The sequence below is a fragment of the Schistocerca serialis genome, chromosome 2 (genome assembly GCF_023864345.2).
Source record: "Schistocerca serialis cubense isolate TAMUIC-IGC-003099 chromosome 2, iqSchSeri2.2, whole genome shotgun sequence".
NCBI lineage: Eukaryota > Metazoa > Arthropoda > Insecta > Orthoptera > Acrididae > Schistocerca > Schistocerca serialis.
Window position 1 is genome coordinate 861,007,038 of NC_064639.1, and position 19,456 is coordinate 861,026,493.

Genomic DNA, 19,456 nt, shown 5'->3' on the forward strand with positions numbered 1-19,456 from the left:
TGTTACGCCAGTTTTACAGCTTGTGTCCTTCCTTTAGGAGTTAACCCTCCCTCTCAGAGGTAAGACCTGAAGTAGAAAAGACTCTGACAGAAGTTAGTTAAAGACAGTGTCCCAAACAGCTGGCAACAGCTTCCAAAATGACAATACCGTCATGTGGTGGCTTCCTGTGAAAAGTGTTGGAAGCTACAAGGTTATATGTGGAAGTAAATACAAATAGTTTTGGCACTGAATAATAAAACATTGTTTTACACCAGTGATCATTTAAGAGTTAACTTTCTTGTCTCTTGATTTACAATGGTGGTTTCAAAGAACTAGAGGAAATGATTATCTAACAGGAATATTTTACACTTTTGTGTCTCCTTGGATGAAATTCTTGAATAATTCTCTCCTTTACCCCTATCTTTCCAATGCTTTGTTGACCATTACGGCAGAAAGGAACCTCATCATCACAAAAATAGCAGTTTTTCTTCTTCTGTTTGTGTCTTTGTCTGTTTCCCACTGCTAGCTTCAATTATGTTATCTTATCTTGTCTTTGATTGTTATAATATACAGGGTGAGTCACCTAACATTACCACTGGATATATTGCGTAAACCACATCAAATACTGACGAATCGATTCCACAGACCGAACGTGAGGAGAGGGGCTAGTGTAATTGGTTAATACAAACCATAAAAAATGCACAGAAGTATGTTTTTTAACACAAACCTACGTTTTTTTAAATGGAACCCCATTAGTTTTGTTAGCACATCTGAACATATAAACAAATACGTAATCAGTGCCATTTGTTGCATTGTAAAATGTTAATTACATCCAGAGATACTGTAACCTAAAGTTAACACTTGAGTACCACTCCTCCGCTGTTCGATCGTGTGTATCGGAGAGCACCGAATTACGAAGAGATCCAAAGGGAACGGTGATGGACCTTAGGTACAGAAGAGACTGGAACAGCACATTACGTCCACATGCTAACACCTTTTTATTGGTCTTTTTCACTGACGCACATGTACATTACCATGAGGGGTGAGGTACACGTACACACGTGGTTTCCGTTTTCAATTACGGAGTGGAACAGAGTGTGTCCCGACATGTCAGGCCAATAGATGTTCAATGTGGTGGCCATCATTTGCTGCACACAATTGCAATCTCTGGCGTAATGAATGTCATACACGCCGCAGTACATGTGGTGTAATGTCGCCACAGGCTGCCACAATACGTTGTTTCATATCCTCTGGGGTTGTAGGCACATCACGGTACAACTTCTCCTTTAACGTACCCCACAGAAAGAAGTCCAGAGGTGTAAGATCAGGAGAACGTGCTGGCCAATTTATGCATCCTCCACGTCCTATGAAATGCCCGTCGAACATCCTGTCAAGGGTCAGCCTAGTGTTAACTGTGGAATGTGCAGGTGCACCATCATGCTGATACCACATACGTCGACACATTTCCAGTGGGACATTTTCGAGCAACGTTGGCAGATCATTCTGTAGAAACGCGATGTATGTTGCAGCTGTTTGGGCCCCTGCAATGAAGTGAGGACCAATGAGGTGGTCGCCAATGATTCCGCACCATACATTTACAGTCCACGGTCGCTGTCACTCTACCTGTCTGAGCCAGCAAGGATTGTCCACAGACCAGTAATACATGTTCCGTAGATTCACTGCCCCATGGTTTGTGAAACCCGCTTCATCGGTAAAGAGGTAGAACTGCAACGCATTCTTGGTTAATGCCCATTGACAGAATTGCACTTGATGATTAAAGTCATCACCATGTAATTGCTGATGTAGCGACACATGAAACGGTTGAAAGCAGTGACGATGCAGTATGCGCATGACACTACTTTGACTCAGTCCACTGGCTCTCGCAATGTCCCGTGTACTCATGTGTGGGTTCATGGCAACAGCAGCTAACACACCAACTCCACCCACTTCTCCTGTGACGGGCCTGTTACGGACCCGTTTGCGTGCTACGACCATACCTGTTGCATACAGTTGGCGGTAGATGTTTTGCAATGTGTGGCACATTGGATGCTCTCTGTCCGGGTACCGTTCTGCATACACCCTGCAGGCTTCAGCTGCATTTCGTCGACACTCGCCATAGATGAGTATCATCTCCGCCTTTTCAGAGTTCGAATACACCATGGTCACAGTTCCTACAACACTACACTATCACAGACATCTGGTAACATGGTGTACTACAGTTGGTCTGCGTGCGGAGATGAATGCAGAATAACAATAGCAGCAAGCGCTACATGCGGACACTGCGACAGCTAGACCAAACCACAACAGTACACTACATCCACACTCGTAAACACGGTCATCATCGTAAACATGTCCCTGCAGATGCTGCTTGCCGACCGTGGCCTGTGTTTGTTACAACACGCAACTGAACGTCAGAGGTTTCAAGCGTCAACTTTAGATTACAATATCTCTGGATGTAATTAACATTTTACAATGCAACAAACGGCACTGATTACATATTTGTTTATATGTTCAGATGTGATAACAAAACTAACGTGGTTCCATTAAAAAAACGTAGGTTTGTGTTAAAAGACATACTTCCGTGCATTTTTGTATGGTTTGTATTAAACAATTACACTAACCCCTCTCCTCACATTTGGTCTGTGGAATCGGTTCTTCAGTATTTGATGTGGTTTACAAAATATATCCAGCGGGAACATTAGGTGACTCACCCTGTACTGTTTCCACTCTTACAAAATACTTGGTTTAGTTGTACAGAAAAGCAACTAAAAAATAATATAAAACTGCAAAAATGTAACAAAATACATTATTTCCTTTTATTAGTTATCCAGTGGTGGATAAACTTCAGTTGTAATTTTACTATCAAGATAATTACTTACAAAATGCCTTGCAAACTGCAATGTTCTCTAATAGTGCAACCAGAGGTAGAACAAATATTCCAGATCCAAGATTTGAACACATGTCGAGAAATGAATATGAAACCGTTGAATTTCCAGAATCTATAGTCACACTGAATGGTGGTAACTGGAATGCTGGAAGACCTGCTGGTATGTAACCTATAAAAATTAAAATGAATGATTTATTCAATGATCAGTGATAGCCACAAGTTTTATGTATATATAATAGTAAAGAAGAGGTCAAACATTATATTTATGGTAAATTCTGTCTGCTGTACATACCAATCAGATTAACAGGCACTTCATCCAGTAATGAAAGCTGATACCCTATAATTCCACATACTATTACTAGAATGGCATTTCTTGAGGTTGCAATAAGCCACAAAAATTTGTTCACCACTTTGTGGATTGTTTCCTTATGCTCGTCTTCCTTTGGCCCTACTTTGATGTTTGCTAATAACTGCAAAACAAGAAAATCTCCTGAGTAAAGTTTATCACATTATTTCATGAATTGTGAAACTGTAAATTAACAACACAGATTGATTTTTGAACCTAATGGGAAAGTAAAAAAAAGGCAATAGTAGTTAGTTGTGATAATAAATACAAATGTGCTAGCCAAACCTGAAGCCTACAGGCTATTTTCACGTTAATAAAGGTATTGATAATAATATGTTATCAGATGAGCTGAAATCACAGAGTAAAGCCAGGCAATAACATAACATTTTAAACATGGGAAACTTCAACTGTAAAGAACACACAGTTTTGTGTATTGCCTACCAGGCTCTTTATGAATCCTTACTCAAAGTGTTCCTGTGCCACTATTCATAATTTTCTTTGTAGTCTGATCGCCATCTGATAGCACTATATATTTCTTTTTTTTCTTGGGATTATTTATTGTCCTCTGTGATGTAGTTGTTGATGAGTAATTCCACATTTTGGTATTTCACAATCTTGGACATAAGAGAGTATATGTAAACTCTTTGGGAATATTCATATTGAAACTGGTATAAGTGACCATGAAGCTTTTGCAGCAACAATAATTTCATCTTCATCTATACTGTGCATAGTTACTAGGGTTTCTTTCTATTCCATTCAGATATTGAGTGTGAGAAGAATGACTGTTTAATTGCCTCTGTGCATACTGTAATAAATCTAGTCTTCTCCTCACAGTACCTATGTGAGAAATCAGTAGTGGGTTGTAGTATATTCCTGGAATCATCATTTCAAACTGGTTCTTGAAACTTTGCATGCAGGCTTTCTCAGGGCAGTTTATGTCTATCTTCAAGAGTCTGTCAGTTCATTTTCTTCAGCATCTCTATGACATCCTGTCATTCATAAAACAAACCCATGTCCATTTGTGCTGCTCTTCTCTGTATACATTCAATATCCTCTGTTAGTCTTATTTGATGTGGGTCTCACACACTTGAGCAGTATTCCAGAATGGATTGCACAAATAATTTTCAAGCAATCTCCTTTGTAGACTGATTGCATTTTCCCAGTATTCTACCAATAAACCAAAGTCTACCACCCACTTTACTCATGACCAAGTCTATGTGATAATTCAATTTCATATCCCTACAAAGTGTTACACAAAAGTATTTGTAAGAGTTGGCCAATTCCAGCTATGACTCATTGATATTATAGTCAAAGGATATTACGTTTTCTCATTTTGCAAAGTGCACAATTTTACATTTCTGAATATTTAAAGCAAGTTGCCAATCTTTGCACCACTTTGAAATCTTATCAAGATCTTACTCAAATTTTTATGCAGCTTCTTTCAGACAGTACTTCACTATACATAAAAGCATCATCTATAAAAAGTCTGATTACCATTAACATTGTCCACAAGGTCATTAATATACAACATGAGCAGAGATGGTCCAAACACTCTTCCCTGGGGCACACCCATAGTTACTTCTATATCTGACAGTTACTCTGCATTCACCCCACCAAAAAATCCTCAGTCCAGTCACAAATTTCACTTGATATCCCAGATGATCAAATGTTTGACAACAGTACAGTGGAAACTGTACAGCATCTACCTGACTACCTTTATCTTGCTTTCAGTATGTCATGTGAGAAATATGCGAATTGGGTTTTGCGTGGTCGTTTTTGGAATCCATCCTGGTTGGCATGGAGGTCATTCTGTTCAAGATACCTCATTATGTTTGATCTCAAAATGTATTCTAAGAATTTACAATAAATTGATACCAAGGTTATTGGATGACAGTTTTCTCGATCTCTTCTTCTACCATCCTTGTTAACAGGTGTGACCTTCACCTTCTTCCAAGCATGGTTTTTTGTTGGAGGGATCTATGACAGATTATAGTTATGAGCCAGGCTAAATCAGCCACAAATTCAGTATAGAATCTGATAGGGACTCCCATCGGCCCCTGTAGCTTTGTACAATTTTAACAATTTCTGCTGTTTCTCAACACTACTGATGTGGACACTTATTTCACTCATCTTTTCAGTGGTATGTTTTCCAGCATAAAATTAAACTACATTAAATTCCCTACAAGTTAAATCACATTCATTTTTTCTTTAGGAGTAATAGTTTCTGCATTGTGGGGGATGGAAAAATCATAGTTTATCAAAAATAGTGCTTTAATGGTACACAATTAATGCTTATTGATAAATGATGTGGGTTGAGAAAAAATGTTAAGTGTGTATACTGCAGCTAAGTGCAGGAGAACAATGTTAAGTAATAAATTGTGCTCTAGGGTTGTAACAGGGTGGAAAGGGGGGGGGGGGGGGGGGAGAGATGAGGTAAGAAGCACTACGTCATGGAGTCATACTGAGTATTCTGCAGTGTGGCCTTAGAATCACTGGATCACTGGCAATACAGTGTATAGATGTGCCTGGGAGTGTTTATTTTCCACAAAATGCGTTTTAACACTACATGGAATAAATGTATAAATTATTAGTAACACTGATGCAAGATACACTTATGAGGAGAATCAACACAAATCTCTGCCTCTATTCTAGAGGGGAAATTGAATCTGAGCTATTGTGCTTGGCAGCTGTACAATTCTTCTGGGATATGCAATTTCCTCCACCATCAGTGCTGCTTAGTTTTCAGCTTGCAGTCAGACTATATCTCCCCAGCATTTCCTGTCTACTTCTCTTAAAAGAATGGAAAAATAAGTTAACTGAGCTCCTGTTTGTATAATGGAGCAATTTTCAGTTTATTGAGTATTCATTCGCAGTTGTTTAGTGAGTTGTTATATCAAAAAGTTCAACGGATGGAGCTATCAACTGTCTAATACAGTGATGAGCCTATCACAAGAGTAACACGATGTTAATACATATTCGACAATGGTGATTTCATTCTCTCTACTATCAATGGCTGCAATGTTTCTCACAGCATGAGTGATATCAAATGCATTATCCCTGCCCTAGTCTCTTAACATCTAAAGAGGTCCAGAGTTTAAATAGTATCCCATTGCAACACAAGTAGGTTACCTATGAGTTACAGAACTTCAGATATTTCAGTGTAAGTCAAGCAGTTCATTATAGCATATTACTCTTCTACGCTTGAACATAATCAGTCTGGTTCCATCAGACATATTGACATCTACCTGCAAGTTATGCTGTAATACTGTAGACAGGTGGTAAGTGGTTCCTTTCAGAACAGCTCACTATACAAGTACCAGCATTTCCTGAATCAGAGAGATTTACACAGTCTACCAGTAACACAGTTAATGGTGAGAGACGTACAGTACCTTTGTGGTCACTCGTTAATTCACTACCAAGTGACTACTAATGATTACATAACTCTACCCTCTGCTATGCACCTCACAGTGGTTTGTGGAATATAGCTGTAAATATAGATGCCAACAGTAAGTAGGTCACTGGCAGCACTGCACTTACAAATTAAGAACTTCTCAGTGATTGTTTGTAGGAATATATTTTACAGAAAAGCTCACTAAACGACTGCAAAGAAGTTCTGAAAATAACTCCACTGAACAAACACGTGCTCACTGAAGTTATTTTGTCTAATTCGCGATGAGAACTAGACAGGAAATTCTGGGAAGATATAGTGATGGGGAAAGTCACGTTGGTCCAGAAAAATGCTACAACTGCCGTACAAGATGACTAAGATTCTATATCCCCTCTATCAGTGTAGAATAGCATGCACAGATATACATAGAATCTGTCCGTAAGCTTTTCTTGCGTTAATATTATTAGCAACTCAATTTAGTGTTAAGATACTCTGGGGGAAATAAACAGCACCCCAGGAATGACTGCACACTGAATCACCAGTGACTCATAAGGCGCGCTGCGGAAGGATCGGTATAACTTCGTGAAACACCCCGTAGTTGCTTTTTGTGGCGTAGGCCTAGTGCGGTTGAGAGAATGGGGAAACGCCTGACCGCAGTCTGTAGACCTATTAAGGTGGGGAGAGCATGACCTGCCCGCATTCACGCTTCTTACCTCAAATTTCCTCCCCCCTTTCTACCGCTTGAACATAGCTTATTTCTTAATACTGTTCTCTTGCACTTAGTTGTGGTACACGCACTTAATATTAGTTCTCATTAACTTCATTTAACAATAAAAAGTAATTATATACCATTAAAACCTTATTTTTAATCATGGGCGATTTTTCCATCCCCTGAAACTAGGAAACTATTACTCGTACAGATAAAATGAATATGTCCTTTTATGTAGAAAATTTACTATAGTTTAATTTTGTACTAGAAAATGTTTTCGCCAGAAGCCGGCGTTTTCGAGATATGCATGAAAAACCTACAATGTGACTTTTAAACTCCTCTCCACCCCCAAGCTCACACCCCACGGGTGGGGATTTTTATTTTTTATGTTGTCCATTATACTTCCCCCACCACCGCACAAAAATCTGCGACTGCACGATCATTTTTCAATATTCGACCTTTGCTGCGTCTTATCCTAAAGACAGCAAGGATAGGGTTAATCTTAAACTCTGGCTTATCACCGAACAGAAAAAATTGTTTGTTCCCTGTATAAGAGTTGGTTCCTAAGGACTGAACAAGTTATGTTCAAGAAGATACTCAAATATTTTACTACAATTTTTATCACGAAGTGGTATATTTCATTAGATCTAATACTTGGTGGATACAACGAAAATAATGAATGACATGATAAAAGAAATCGATTCTAGTCAACATTTTGCCTATTGCTGCAGCGAAAAACTGTCGTTCAATACATCATACCATTATTTTCTAAATAATTTCTGCCTTTACTAGTAACGATTTTGTGACTTCTTGAGCTAATTATTTGTTTAAAGTTTTCCTTGAAATTGCTATCAATCTGGGCTTAAAGACATTATGTGTCAGAATCAGATACCGGTACAGACAACGTGAATTTTCCATTGAATTATTATGCCAAGTAAATGATAAAATGTTCGATATGCGGACTAAATAGTAAAATAATTAATTAATACTAATTACTACATTAGGATGACTCCGCTGTCACCCGTAGTGATTCATATGGGTGAAGCAGTCGTTCGAGCATGCGCCAAGACAATACTGAATGCCAAAAAGCCTGTGTAGCCTTAAATTCATATTTAAAATTTACCTAAATAACGGGAAAAATTATTTAGAGCCACTTTCTCGAGTCTTACGGTTATGCCGTGCAGTTGGTTTGGGATATAAAGGAACAAAACTACAGGGTCCATCAGTCCGGCAGTGCAGTACTGTTGCATTTTAGATGTAATTCTGTGCGTAATATTAAATTCTGAGCAGGCCCTATTGCATTCATATTTACGAGTCCTTTTAGTCACTCTGGTTAAAATAAGCAGAATTTATTAGTAAATTAGTAACATTGCTCAATAAAGGGATGCAGAGTGATATGCCCTAAGTCCATGATAGGAAGGGGTTATTGTAAACAGTTTTCACAACAGCACATGATGTTTTAGCCAATAGGCGATATAATTTCCGCTATCTTTTTCTGAATATGCAGTCACCACGCCCTTTTTAAAGATAAACATCAATTTCAGTGAACATATATGGAAAGGAATACAGTGATGAGTCGAGTCGTAGGTATCTGATAACTCGTTTCTGAATCTGCTTTCGCTGAGAATATGTGTTTTAAGAATAAGACAGTGTTTAGCACCCTTTTATGAATTTGGATAAAAACTGGTTGACTGAGCTTTTTACGCGGTACCAGTCATGTTTATAAATTAAAAACTCACCCTCATCAGGAGCAGCACAACGATACAAACAAAGCCCATGATAGCGTCATACATCTTAGTGTTCCACATGTTCTGAAACAGGCTCTGCCACATCTCCACGAACGTGTTGCCCTGTGCCGAGATGCCCAGGACGTCTTTCACTTGTGACGTCACAATGATGAGCGCAGCCGCTGACGTGAAACCCGACGACACAGGGCCAGAAATGAAGTCGATAAGAAAACCTGAAAAATCAACAATGGTCATTCATAGCGTGAGCAACAATGTCTGGTTTACTTCCCACATCTACATCTGTACTCTTGCAAAATAACTGTGGAGGTCAGTGGGTACGTCCCATTGTATTAGTTATTAGGGCTATTTCCCTTGCATTCGTGTATGGGGCGTGGAAAGAATGATTGCTTAATTGCTTCTGTACGTGTTGTAATTAGTCTTGTCTTGTCTTGGCGTTCCCTATGGGGTTGTGGTATAGATTCGTCACCTAAAGTTGGTTCCGGAAACTTCGTCAGTAGGCTTTCTCGGGATAGTTTACGTCTATACTGAAGAGAGTGCCAGTTCAGTTTTTTCAGCATTTCCGTGACACTTTCTCCATTCGTGCTGCCCTTGTCTGTATACGTTCAGTATTCCCTGCTAGTCCTATTTGGCACATGTCGCATACACTTGAGCAATAGTCTAGCTCGCACGAGTATTTTCTACGCAATCTTCTTTCTAGACTGATTGCATTTCCATAGTATTCTACCAATAAATCGCAGTCTGTCACCTCCTTTAGTTATGAATGAGGCTATACGATCGTTCCATTTCATATCCCTACGAATATACTACTCCCAGGGAATTGTATGAGTTGGCTGATTCCAACTGTGACTCACTGATGTTACAGTCAAATAATACTATGTTCTTACTTTTTGCGAAGGGCACAGTTTTACATTTATGAACATTGAAAGCAAACTGACAATCTTTGCATCACTTTGATGACTAATCAGGATTTGACAGAATATTCGTGCAGTTTCTTTCAGACAGAACTTATTTATAAATAGTTGCATAATATGCGAAAAGTCTGGAGTTACTCTTAGTATTGCCCCAATGTCATTAATTTGGCATTTGGTCAGGTGCCTTAGCTGTGAATAACATTACTGATTTCAAAGCCATTTTTCCAGTTAATGACTATGCTTGCAGTACTTATCACCCCATAAATAAAAGTACGTATAAAAATGTAGAAGTCAACCGTTACATCCAAGTACCAGCGTTCTACAATCGGAAATTGGTTTCTTGCAACTGTCCGCAGATGAGAAAAATTGCGCGCGACGGGAATGTGACTGAGTGTGGTTCGACTGACTTGAAGGGGGTCTGTGCGACGTAAATATGTTAAATCGGTTCGTATCGTCAGTGGACTGATGCGACAGAAATAATGTTGGCGAAATTCTCCATTTTTATTGTTATCAGTAACTGATATAGCAACAATTTATCAGTTACTGATATATGTTTTTTGTTATGATACACGTTTCGTTTTATTCAGTTGAAACATCGACAGTTGTAGGAATTTCTCGTTCGGTTCTCGCATTTAACGTGGACGTGATGCCAGCATTCATTTCTTAGCAGAATTTTCTCCTTTAACAGTGGAGCTGTAAATAATAAATTGAACGGAACTCTGAGGTCGTATCAGGCAATCAATGACACACAAGGCTGGCCGTCAAGTCTACTAACAAAGCAATGATTTTTAGACGGCCAGTAACACTGACCAAAGGCAGCAGTTGGAAGGAAGGAAGCGAGGGTCATGACTGTTTACCCGCTCCCTGTCTCAAACCTCGCACGCATTCTTCTTATCTGCGTACTGTATCTCTAACCCGAAATTTAGGTTGCTCTGATGCCTCCTTCAGTATCGAAATAAATGAACTGAAATATAAACGAGTAAACCTAACACTTAATCATTATTTTCAGTCAATTTCCCTGTTTTGCTACGTGACACGTTTCCAGGTTGCCTGCAACATTTGGGTACTAAATAAGACTGTTGAATACATTTAATTGCTGCAGTTTTTTCAAACTGTGTTAAAAAAACATGCAGGGTTTAACACTGTTTTACTCAACAAGAAATTATTTCCATCTCGCTCTCTTTTACAATAAAAAAATTGAAAATTCTAGTTTGAAAGATTGTCATTTCGTTCTGCTTACACTTTATAGGCATGACTACTATAGTAGAAAATAGGGGTACCATGTGGAATTTGTGACTGTATTGAAGACTTTATGATTGGGAGGACATAGCATGTTAACTTGGATAGAGAGTCATCGTCAGGTGTAGAAATAACTTCGGGTGTACTCCAGGGAAGTGTGTTGGGACCCATACTGTTCATGTTGTGTATTAATGACCTTGCAGACACTATTAATAGTACCATCAGGCTTTTTTCAGATGATGCAATTATCTTTAATGAAGTACTATCTGGAAGAAGCTTCTTAAATATTCAGTCAGGTCTTGATAAGATTTCAAGGTAGTGCAAAGACTGGTTTTTTAATTTTCAGAAATGTAAAATCGCGCGCACTTCTTAAACGAAAAAAGTATAGTATCCTAAGACTGTAATATCAATGAGTCACCGTTGGAATCGGCCAACTCATACAATTACCTGGGTGTAGCACTTTGTAGGGATATGAAAGGGAATGATCACATAAGCTCAGTCGCGGGTATTGCAAGTGGTGACTTCGGTTTATTGGTAGAATACTGGGGAAGAGCCATCAGTCTACAGAGGAGACCGCTTACAAATCACTCGTTGCGACCCAGTCTAGAATATTGGTCAGGCATTTGGGACCCGTGCCAAACAGGACTAAAAGGGGATATTGAACGTGTACAGAGAAGGGCACCACGAATGGCCAGAGGTTTGTTTAATCCGTGGGAGAGTGTCACAGAGGTACTGAAGGAACTGAACTGGAAGGCTCTTTGAGACAGACATTAACTATCCCGAGAAAGTCTGTAAACAAAGTTTCAAGAACTAGCTTTAAATTTTGACTATGAATATACGACAATCCCATGGTATCGTTCACATAGGGATCGTAAGGATAAGATTAGAATAATGACTGCACGCGCAGAGGCCTTCAAACAATCTTTCTTCCAGCGCTCCATGCGTGAATGGAACAGCAAGAAACCCAAATGACTGGTAGAATGGGACATGCCCTCTGTCATGAACCTCACAGTGGTTTGCACGGTATAGATATAGATTCCACCGTAGTATGCATAGTTTAGGCTAAATTACACTATCATACACTTAGGTTATATTGTAATATATACGAAACAAAAAATCAGTTTCAGACAAACAGCTGTCGGTAAAGTCACTACACTACTGACCACTGGCCAGGGACAATCCAGTTGCACTTACAAGGGCAGAGAGAATCACTCGACATCCCACCAATTTAACTGTCGCGAGGCCCAAGGTTCTGTTCCGTGTGCTCGGCTTTTATTCGTCTTCATAAATGATTTAAATCACAAGCCTTCGTGCTAGATCATAAGTCTACACAAATGGTTTACCAAGGACAGAGGCAGTGCTTTTTGCAGACGAGAAACCATTTTATTGAGTGATCGAGTGAAGCAGGTATAGAATAAAAACTCGCAGCAACAAGGGATGAGACCAGGAAATGTTTTATGGATAATATGGAAAACTGATGGATAACTGTGTGGTTGTAAATGAAAGGAGGACCATATGCATGAATTTAAAGCCCATAAGAAACCAAATCAGAGATAGCATAAATGCAAAGTTAGGGACATGATTTACTAAACAAACGTCTTGTACACATTTGTTAGTATATGGTTGGATGACAATCTAAGATGGTAGAAACATATAGAGTTATTGAATAAAAAAACCTAGTGTTATACGTCAAGAAAGCTCAGAGACTCCTGCAACACTGACACAGTACTGTGTGCGTGTTTACAAGGTGAGTGGATCAAACATGTGTTTCTTTAAACTGGTTCCTTTCAGTCGAAATTTTAGTGTTCAACATCGAGGTGCAGTCCCAGATCGAAAAACCCTAATCTGATGGGTTGATGTGTTAATAGATACTGGATCTTTGATGATAAAGAAGTCTTCGTGATTTTCCCCATTCAGTCCGAACTCCGGAAAATATAGACAGAGTGAGAAGGGTACTTCTTGCTAGTCCGAAACAATCCGCTATGTGACAGTATGCAGCGCTGGATATTTCTACGTCATTCGCTCCATCACATCAGATTTCACCAATACAAAATTATGTTCGTTTAGCAGCTAAATGAAAGGTATTTAGTGCAACCCAAATAATTTTGTGGCATAACAGATGCCATTCTTACAGAAGAAGCAGACGTCCTATAGTAGTCTTATTTCTATCTGGATGGCAATGTTAATGTACAGTACTGTCCGCACTAGCCTTCAGAGAACCCATGTGAACAACACCGAAACTTCTATACATCTCAAAAGTAACAGCTTGATGCGGTGTCTGCAATGTAGAGATTGTTGGTTCCAGTTTTGTGAAGAGGGAGGGACCACACTTACTGTGACATCAGCACACTACATCGAAATGTTAAACAACTTACTGCATCCGAAAAAGGAAAGGTACTGTGTTAATATGAGAGAAATGTGGTTTCAACAGGATGGTGCCACAGCTCACATCGCGAGACCATCCATGCAAGTGGTTCGATAAATGTTTCCTGGACATCTTGTTTCACCATTCGGCGATCTTCCTGGGCCGCAGGCTCTCCCGATCTATCGATTTGTGACTTCTTTTTATGCGGTTGACTGAAATCAAGGGTGCGTGTGAACAAAGCCCCAGACAAGCATGGAACCTTAAAATTTCCATTCGTCAAAAAACTGAAATTGTGTCGGATGAATGTTGGAGAAAGCTGTGAGAAGTTTTGAGGAGAGGCCTCAAATTGGCATCTGACAAGAAGGACGCCATCTCAACGGCATTATTTTTTGAACCTAATTAATTTCAGAAAATCTATACAAATATTTTATTTAATGTAAAACTTGTTTTTCTATAAATAAAACGGTGGAAGTCATACCGTAGTTTAAAATATTCGTTTACTCTGTTCCGCCCTGTATTCAGAATAATACCCTGTGTACGGAATTAATACAGATATTGCAGAATTTTTTTTCAGCCTTCAAAAGAGAACTGTTGAAATATTTGTAAAGGCGATCCACAGAGTGTGGTATAGGGAAATATTTAAAGAATTTTTAAAAAAAAGCTCTTCCTGGTTTATATAAATACACTTGGAAGCAGTTCGTGGTGTTCACTACAGCACCAGACGTCAACTACCTGTTACCAACTACCTGTTGAAAACCACAGACGCCATGTTCTTGTTCAGCCTCTCAGAGTGTGGATGGCCGCCATCCAGTCGTCACGATCCCTTAGCGTCAAATGCTTTGCGCATTGGGAGGAGGCTAAAAATGCCAGTGCCGCCAGTTTGCCGAACAAAAATTCGAATGAACGTTCGGTGGAAAATTCCAAGGTCCAAGCCTTGGTCTCGTTGACTAATTGTCAGATGTACTTTTAAACAAAGCGGGAAACACTGCCTCCGTTTTGATTACTTCACAAGTCAGCTTTGGAAGCGGCAATTCAGTGGACAATCCCACACTTCTACAGCGAGAACCAAGAAAGCTGTATTGATTCTTCGACCTCACAAGCAATCAAAATTAAACAGACATTCGTACACCATAGAGCTAACTGTGATTAGGCTATGGGTAAAGGGTAACATAGGACGCTGATGTGACATAAAGGGAAATAAAATCAATAAGTTGGTTCACCACGCAATCTTCCTCCCAGGCGTGGCTTGATAACAAACAAATAGCAGAAGATCCATCTGTTGGACTATATGAAGCCAAGTTAACCATCGCATGTAAGGTGGCTGAGACACCTTTCAGCTGTTGTGGAGCGCTTTTCCGAAACAGGTCTGTTCCCTAATCAATAAGCCTTTCAATTCAACAACACTCTCAAATTAAAGCTAATCCCAAGCAATGGATGATTTTCAGAAGAAAATACCAGTGGTTGCAAAAATAATTAGTGCTTCTTATTTTATTTCTTCTTGTGGTACAAGGAAGTGAGTAATTTTTGTTTCGAGACGAGTTTCCTTGCTGACTGGGGAACATGAAGGGCAGTAGGAGAAGAACTGTAAGTGCAACATAAAAGTGTTAGTGCTGAAAGCCAGCACCCGTGGCAGGAACGCTCTAGGTTGTGCGCGCTGTTTTTGGCTAGCGTTCTGCGTCTTGGTGACGCCGAGGGCGGGAGACAGGGTCCGAACTACACGGGTTGTAAAATTGCAGTCAGAAAAGCAGTCTGAGGAATGCTTTCCAAAATGTAAGATCTGTTAATGGAGAGGCGACATGCCACTCTCCAAGGAGCTAATTTTTTTGCATTCAGGACCCCTCCATGCATTTAATTAATGCCTGAAATTTTGTAACATCAGACGCAATGGGTTTATCAAAATAATATTATTGTGGAACATTGAGAATCATATGTGTCTACGTGCACGAAGTCTTGTTTCTGGCGACATGAGAAAGTGCAAGGAGTGAGAGTAATTTTCTTGCTGCTCTCAATTCCAGAAGTCAGTTGGTTAAATTTGTTAGTGATAAATAAATTATGTATGGAAGGGAGGGTACTGGCTCACTAGGACAGATTCAATTGGTCGGTGCTTGCTATATCTACTGCCATTTGGTAGTGTAGAGCGTACTTGGGCAAAAAGAGGTAACACAAGGAGAGAAGAAAAGTTGTAGCCAGGAGCAGCGAGAAGAGGCACTTCTTAGGTTGTGGGAGAGAACACTTCGTTCCAGATCTGCAGTGTCATGTTGACAGATGATGAGTTGCACTCAGATTTTCAACTAACACCATAGCCATTCTTTGTCTCTGATTGTGCAAGTGAGCCCTTGGTGGACGACATTTCGAGGTGATTGCGAAGTGCACTGATTCGAATTAGGTTTTGGCACTCTGAATTCACCTGTGCATTCAGAAAGTTCAACTCAGTGTGTGCTTAAGCAAGGGACCTAATACAAGGATGTCCTTTTCTGGGTGTCATCCTTTATTCTTGTAGCTAATTTAGCAGTCATTGATGGTTCACGTGAACGTAGTTAATTTCCATCCTTATCATCATTTATGTTTATCCGCATTTGCCAAGGTACTATTATGTTGTTGATATAACTCATTTGTAACCTCATCAATCTAATTGTATACTTTTTATATCCATTCTGTGTTCAAAAGCGAAGTGCATACGTTTTAGTAGTAAACAGGGCTTTATTGTGACCTACATCTACATGTACATCCATATTCCGCAAGCCACCTGACGGTGTGTGGCGGAGGGTGTACCTTGAGTACCTCTATCGGTTCTCCCTTTTGTATTCTTTTTTTTTAAGGTCCTAGGTCAACTGCAAGGCACTTAAACCGGTCAATAACTGAATTTTTGATAACTTAAACATGACCTGTAATACGGCTTACTTGTCGATTGCATTAACTTAGAAGCTTCTGTTTGGTACAATACGAAGAGACTGGATACCTCAGTACGTGACAAAATTTCCAGCCGATATATGTAAACTTTTCCGAGAGAAAGGAGAGCAATGTGAGGTTCTGGCATTACGTCAGTACGAAAACAAATGACAAACACGAGAGGTTTTCATAACTTTTTACTACAAATTAACACTTCTCGCATTTTATCGTGCAATGTGGCTGCTACAGCTAGTACAATGGAAAATCTTAAGTGCCTAGGTCAACTGTAAGGTACTTAAGCCGGTCAAAATTTTAATATTTGATACCCAAAACATGAGCTGTAATACGGTAACACGGTAAGACCTGTATTACGGTAGTACGATAATACCTCTTGTTTCATTCCATAACTAGATCAAGCCCTACTCATATCTTTGTGAGGTATGGTGGCAATATTTCATGTATAATTGGGCAACACCTGTTTAACTTCAGATGTTTCATATAATTATCTATTGTGCAACTTTTGATCAATGATTCACTTGGTCTACCTGTTCACGGCAAAGGTCACTGGGTTCAGGTCTTAGTAGTATTACAGCGGTATACTTAAATCTCAACTATAACCTCACATACAGCAAAAAAAAAAGAAAAATCACTTAAGTTTATTTTTCCGGGATGATAATTAAAGCTTTATGCCTACAACACATTAGCCTGAGTACCGACAGTCTCTACTCTCGTATGAAATGAATAGCGGTGGTGATGAGGGATGGTTGAATCTGCTGCATCTTGTACCCTCCACCATACATAGTACAAAGGCTTGTCGAGCTCATATACAGATCTAAAAAAGGAGATGAATTGAAAACGCACGGCTCGCAGTCGAGCCCAGCGTCCCAGCGACCGCCCGCTGTCCTGCTTACCGAGTCCCAGAATGCCCATGACAACTTGGACGACTCCGGTGAGGAAGCCGAGCAGGATGGCGTGCTCGGGGCCCATGCCACGCACCGACTGGAACGTCAGCAGCGAGATGATGGCCGTGGGGCCCATCGGCACGTCCTTGCAGCTGCCCAGCAGCACGTACAGGAAACAGCCCATGAACGACCCGTACAGCCCGTACTGCAACAGCCAAGCGGTGCCGCCAATGTAAACAAAGCAAAGCGTCCGGCTGCGTAGGGCTGGCGCTGCTGCGGAAGTCTCAGCGGAGAAGACACACCGTATATGACGTTGTCGTCTCTTCAGGAATTGAATAGGGCCTGCAAAGGAAGTTAATAATTTCTAGTGATTGATATTACCAGTTTAGAAAGGAAACACAAATAATCAGGTATTTTTACATTTTCCCAACTGTAAAATGAGGTGATGGAAGAGAAATACCGACGTCAGCAGCGTGATGATCTTTAAATACACTGAGGTGACATAAGTCATGGTATACCTCCTAATATCGTGTTGGACTTCCTTTTGCTCGGCATAGTTTACCAATTCGACGCGGCATGGACGCAAAAAGTCGTTGGAAGTCCCTTGCAGAAATATTGAGCCACGCTGCCTCTACAGCCGTCTATAATTGCGAAAGAGTTGCCGGTGCAAGATTTTGTGCACGAACTGACCTCTCTGTTGTTGTTGTTGTTGTTGTTGTTGTGATCTTCAGTCCTGAGCATGGTTTGATGCAGCTCTCCACGCTACTCTATCCTGTGCAAGCTTCTTCATCTCCCAGTACCTACTGCAACCTACATCCTTCTGAATCTGCTTAGTGTATTCATCTCTTGGTCTCCCTCTACGATTTTTACCCTCCACGCTGCCCTCCAATGCTAAATTTGGGATCCCCTGATGCCTCAGAACACGTCCTACCAACCGGTCCCTTATTCTTGTCAAGTTGTGCCACAAACTCCTCTTCTCCCCAATCCTATTCAATACCTCCGCATTAGTTATGTGATCTACCCATTTAATCTTCAGCATTCTTCTGTAGCACCACATTTCGAAAGCTTCTATTCTCTTCTTGTTTAAACTATTTATCGTCCATGTTTCACTTCCATACCTGGCTACACTCGATACAAATACTTTCAGAAACGACTTCCTGACGCTTAAATCTATACTCGATGTTAACAAATTTCTCTTCTTCAAAAACGCTTTCCTTGCCATTGCCAGTCTACATTTTATATCGTCTCTACTTCGCCCATCATAAGTTATATTGCTCCTCAAATAGCAAAACTCCTTTACTACTTTAAGTGTCTTATTTCCTAATCTAATTCCCTCAGCATCACCCGACTTAATTCGACTACATTCCATTATCCTCGTTTTGCTTTTGTTGATGTTCATCTTATATCCTCCTTTCAAGACACTGTCAATTCCGTTCAACTGCTCTTCCAAGTCTTTTGCTGTCTCTGACAGAATTACAATGTCATCGGCAAACCTCAAAGTTTTTATTTCTTCTCCGTGGATTTTAATACCTACTCCGAACTTTTCTTTTGTTTACTTTACTGTTTGCTCAAGATACAGACTGAATAACATCGGGGAGAGGCTACAACCCTGTCTCACTCCCTTTCCAACCACTGCTTCCCTTTCGTGCTCCTCGACTCTTATAACTGCGATCTGGTTTCTGTACAAATTGTAAATAACCTTTCGCTCCCTGTATTTTACCCCTGCCACCTTTAAAATGTGAAAGAGAGTATTCCAGTCAACATTGTCAAAAGCTTTCTCTAAGTCTACAAATGCTAGAAACGTAGGTTTGCCTTTCCTTAATATTTCTTCTAAGATAATTCGTAAGGTCAGTATTGCCTCACGTGCTCCAACATTTCTACGGAATCCAAACTGATCTTCCCCGAGGTCGGCTTCTACCAGTTTTTCCATTCGTCTGTAAAGAATTCACGTTAGTATTTTGCAACTGTGACTTATTAAACTGATAGTCCGGTAATTTTCACATCTCTCAACACCTGCTGTCTTTGGGTTTGGAATTATTATATTCTTCTTACCTCTCGGTTATGTCTCATGAATGTCCGGCTGGATTCATGTC

At 40.0% G+C, this 19,456-nt stretch overlaps 1 protein-coding gene across 1 annotated transcript in view; it reads right to left on the reverse strand.

Annotated features, from left to right (window-relative positions):
• The window catches only part of LOC126458163 (sodium-independent sulfate anion transporter-like), a 177,883-nt gene that overhangs the window by 34,836 nt on the left and 123,591 nt on the right, over positions 1-19,456 (reverse strand). The window contains exons 4-7 of the mRNA XM_050095031.1: positions 17,373-17,568; positions 9,049-9,269; positions 3,159-3,336; positions 2,859-3,035 (exon numbers count right to left, since the gene is read on the reverse strand). Coding sequence (XP_049950988.1) covers positions 2,859-3,035; positions 3,159-3,336; positions 9,049-9,269; positions 17,373-17,568 — 772 coding nt within the window. The remainder of the gene's footprint in view (positions 1-2,858; positions 3,036-3,158; positions 3,337-9,048; positions 9,270-17,372; positions 17,569-19,456) is intronic.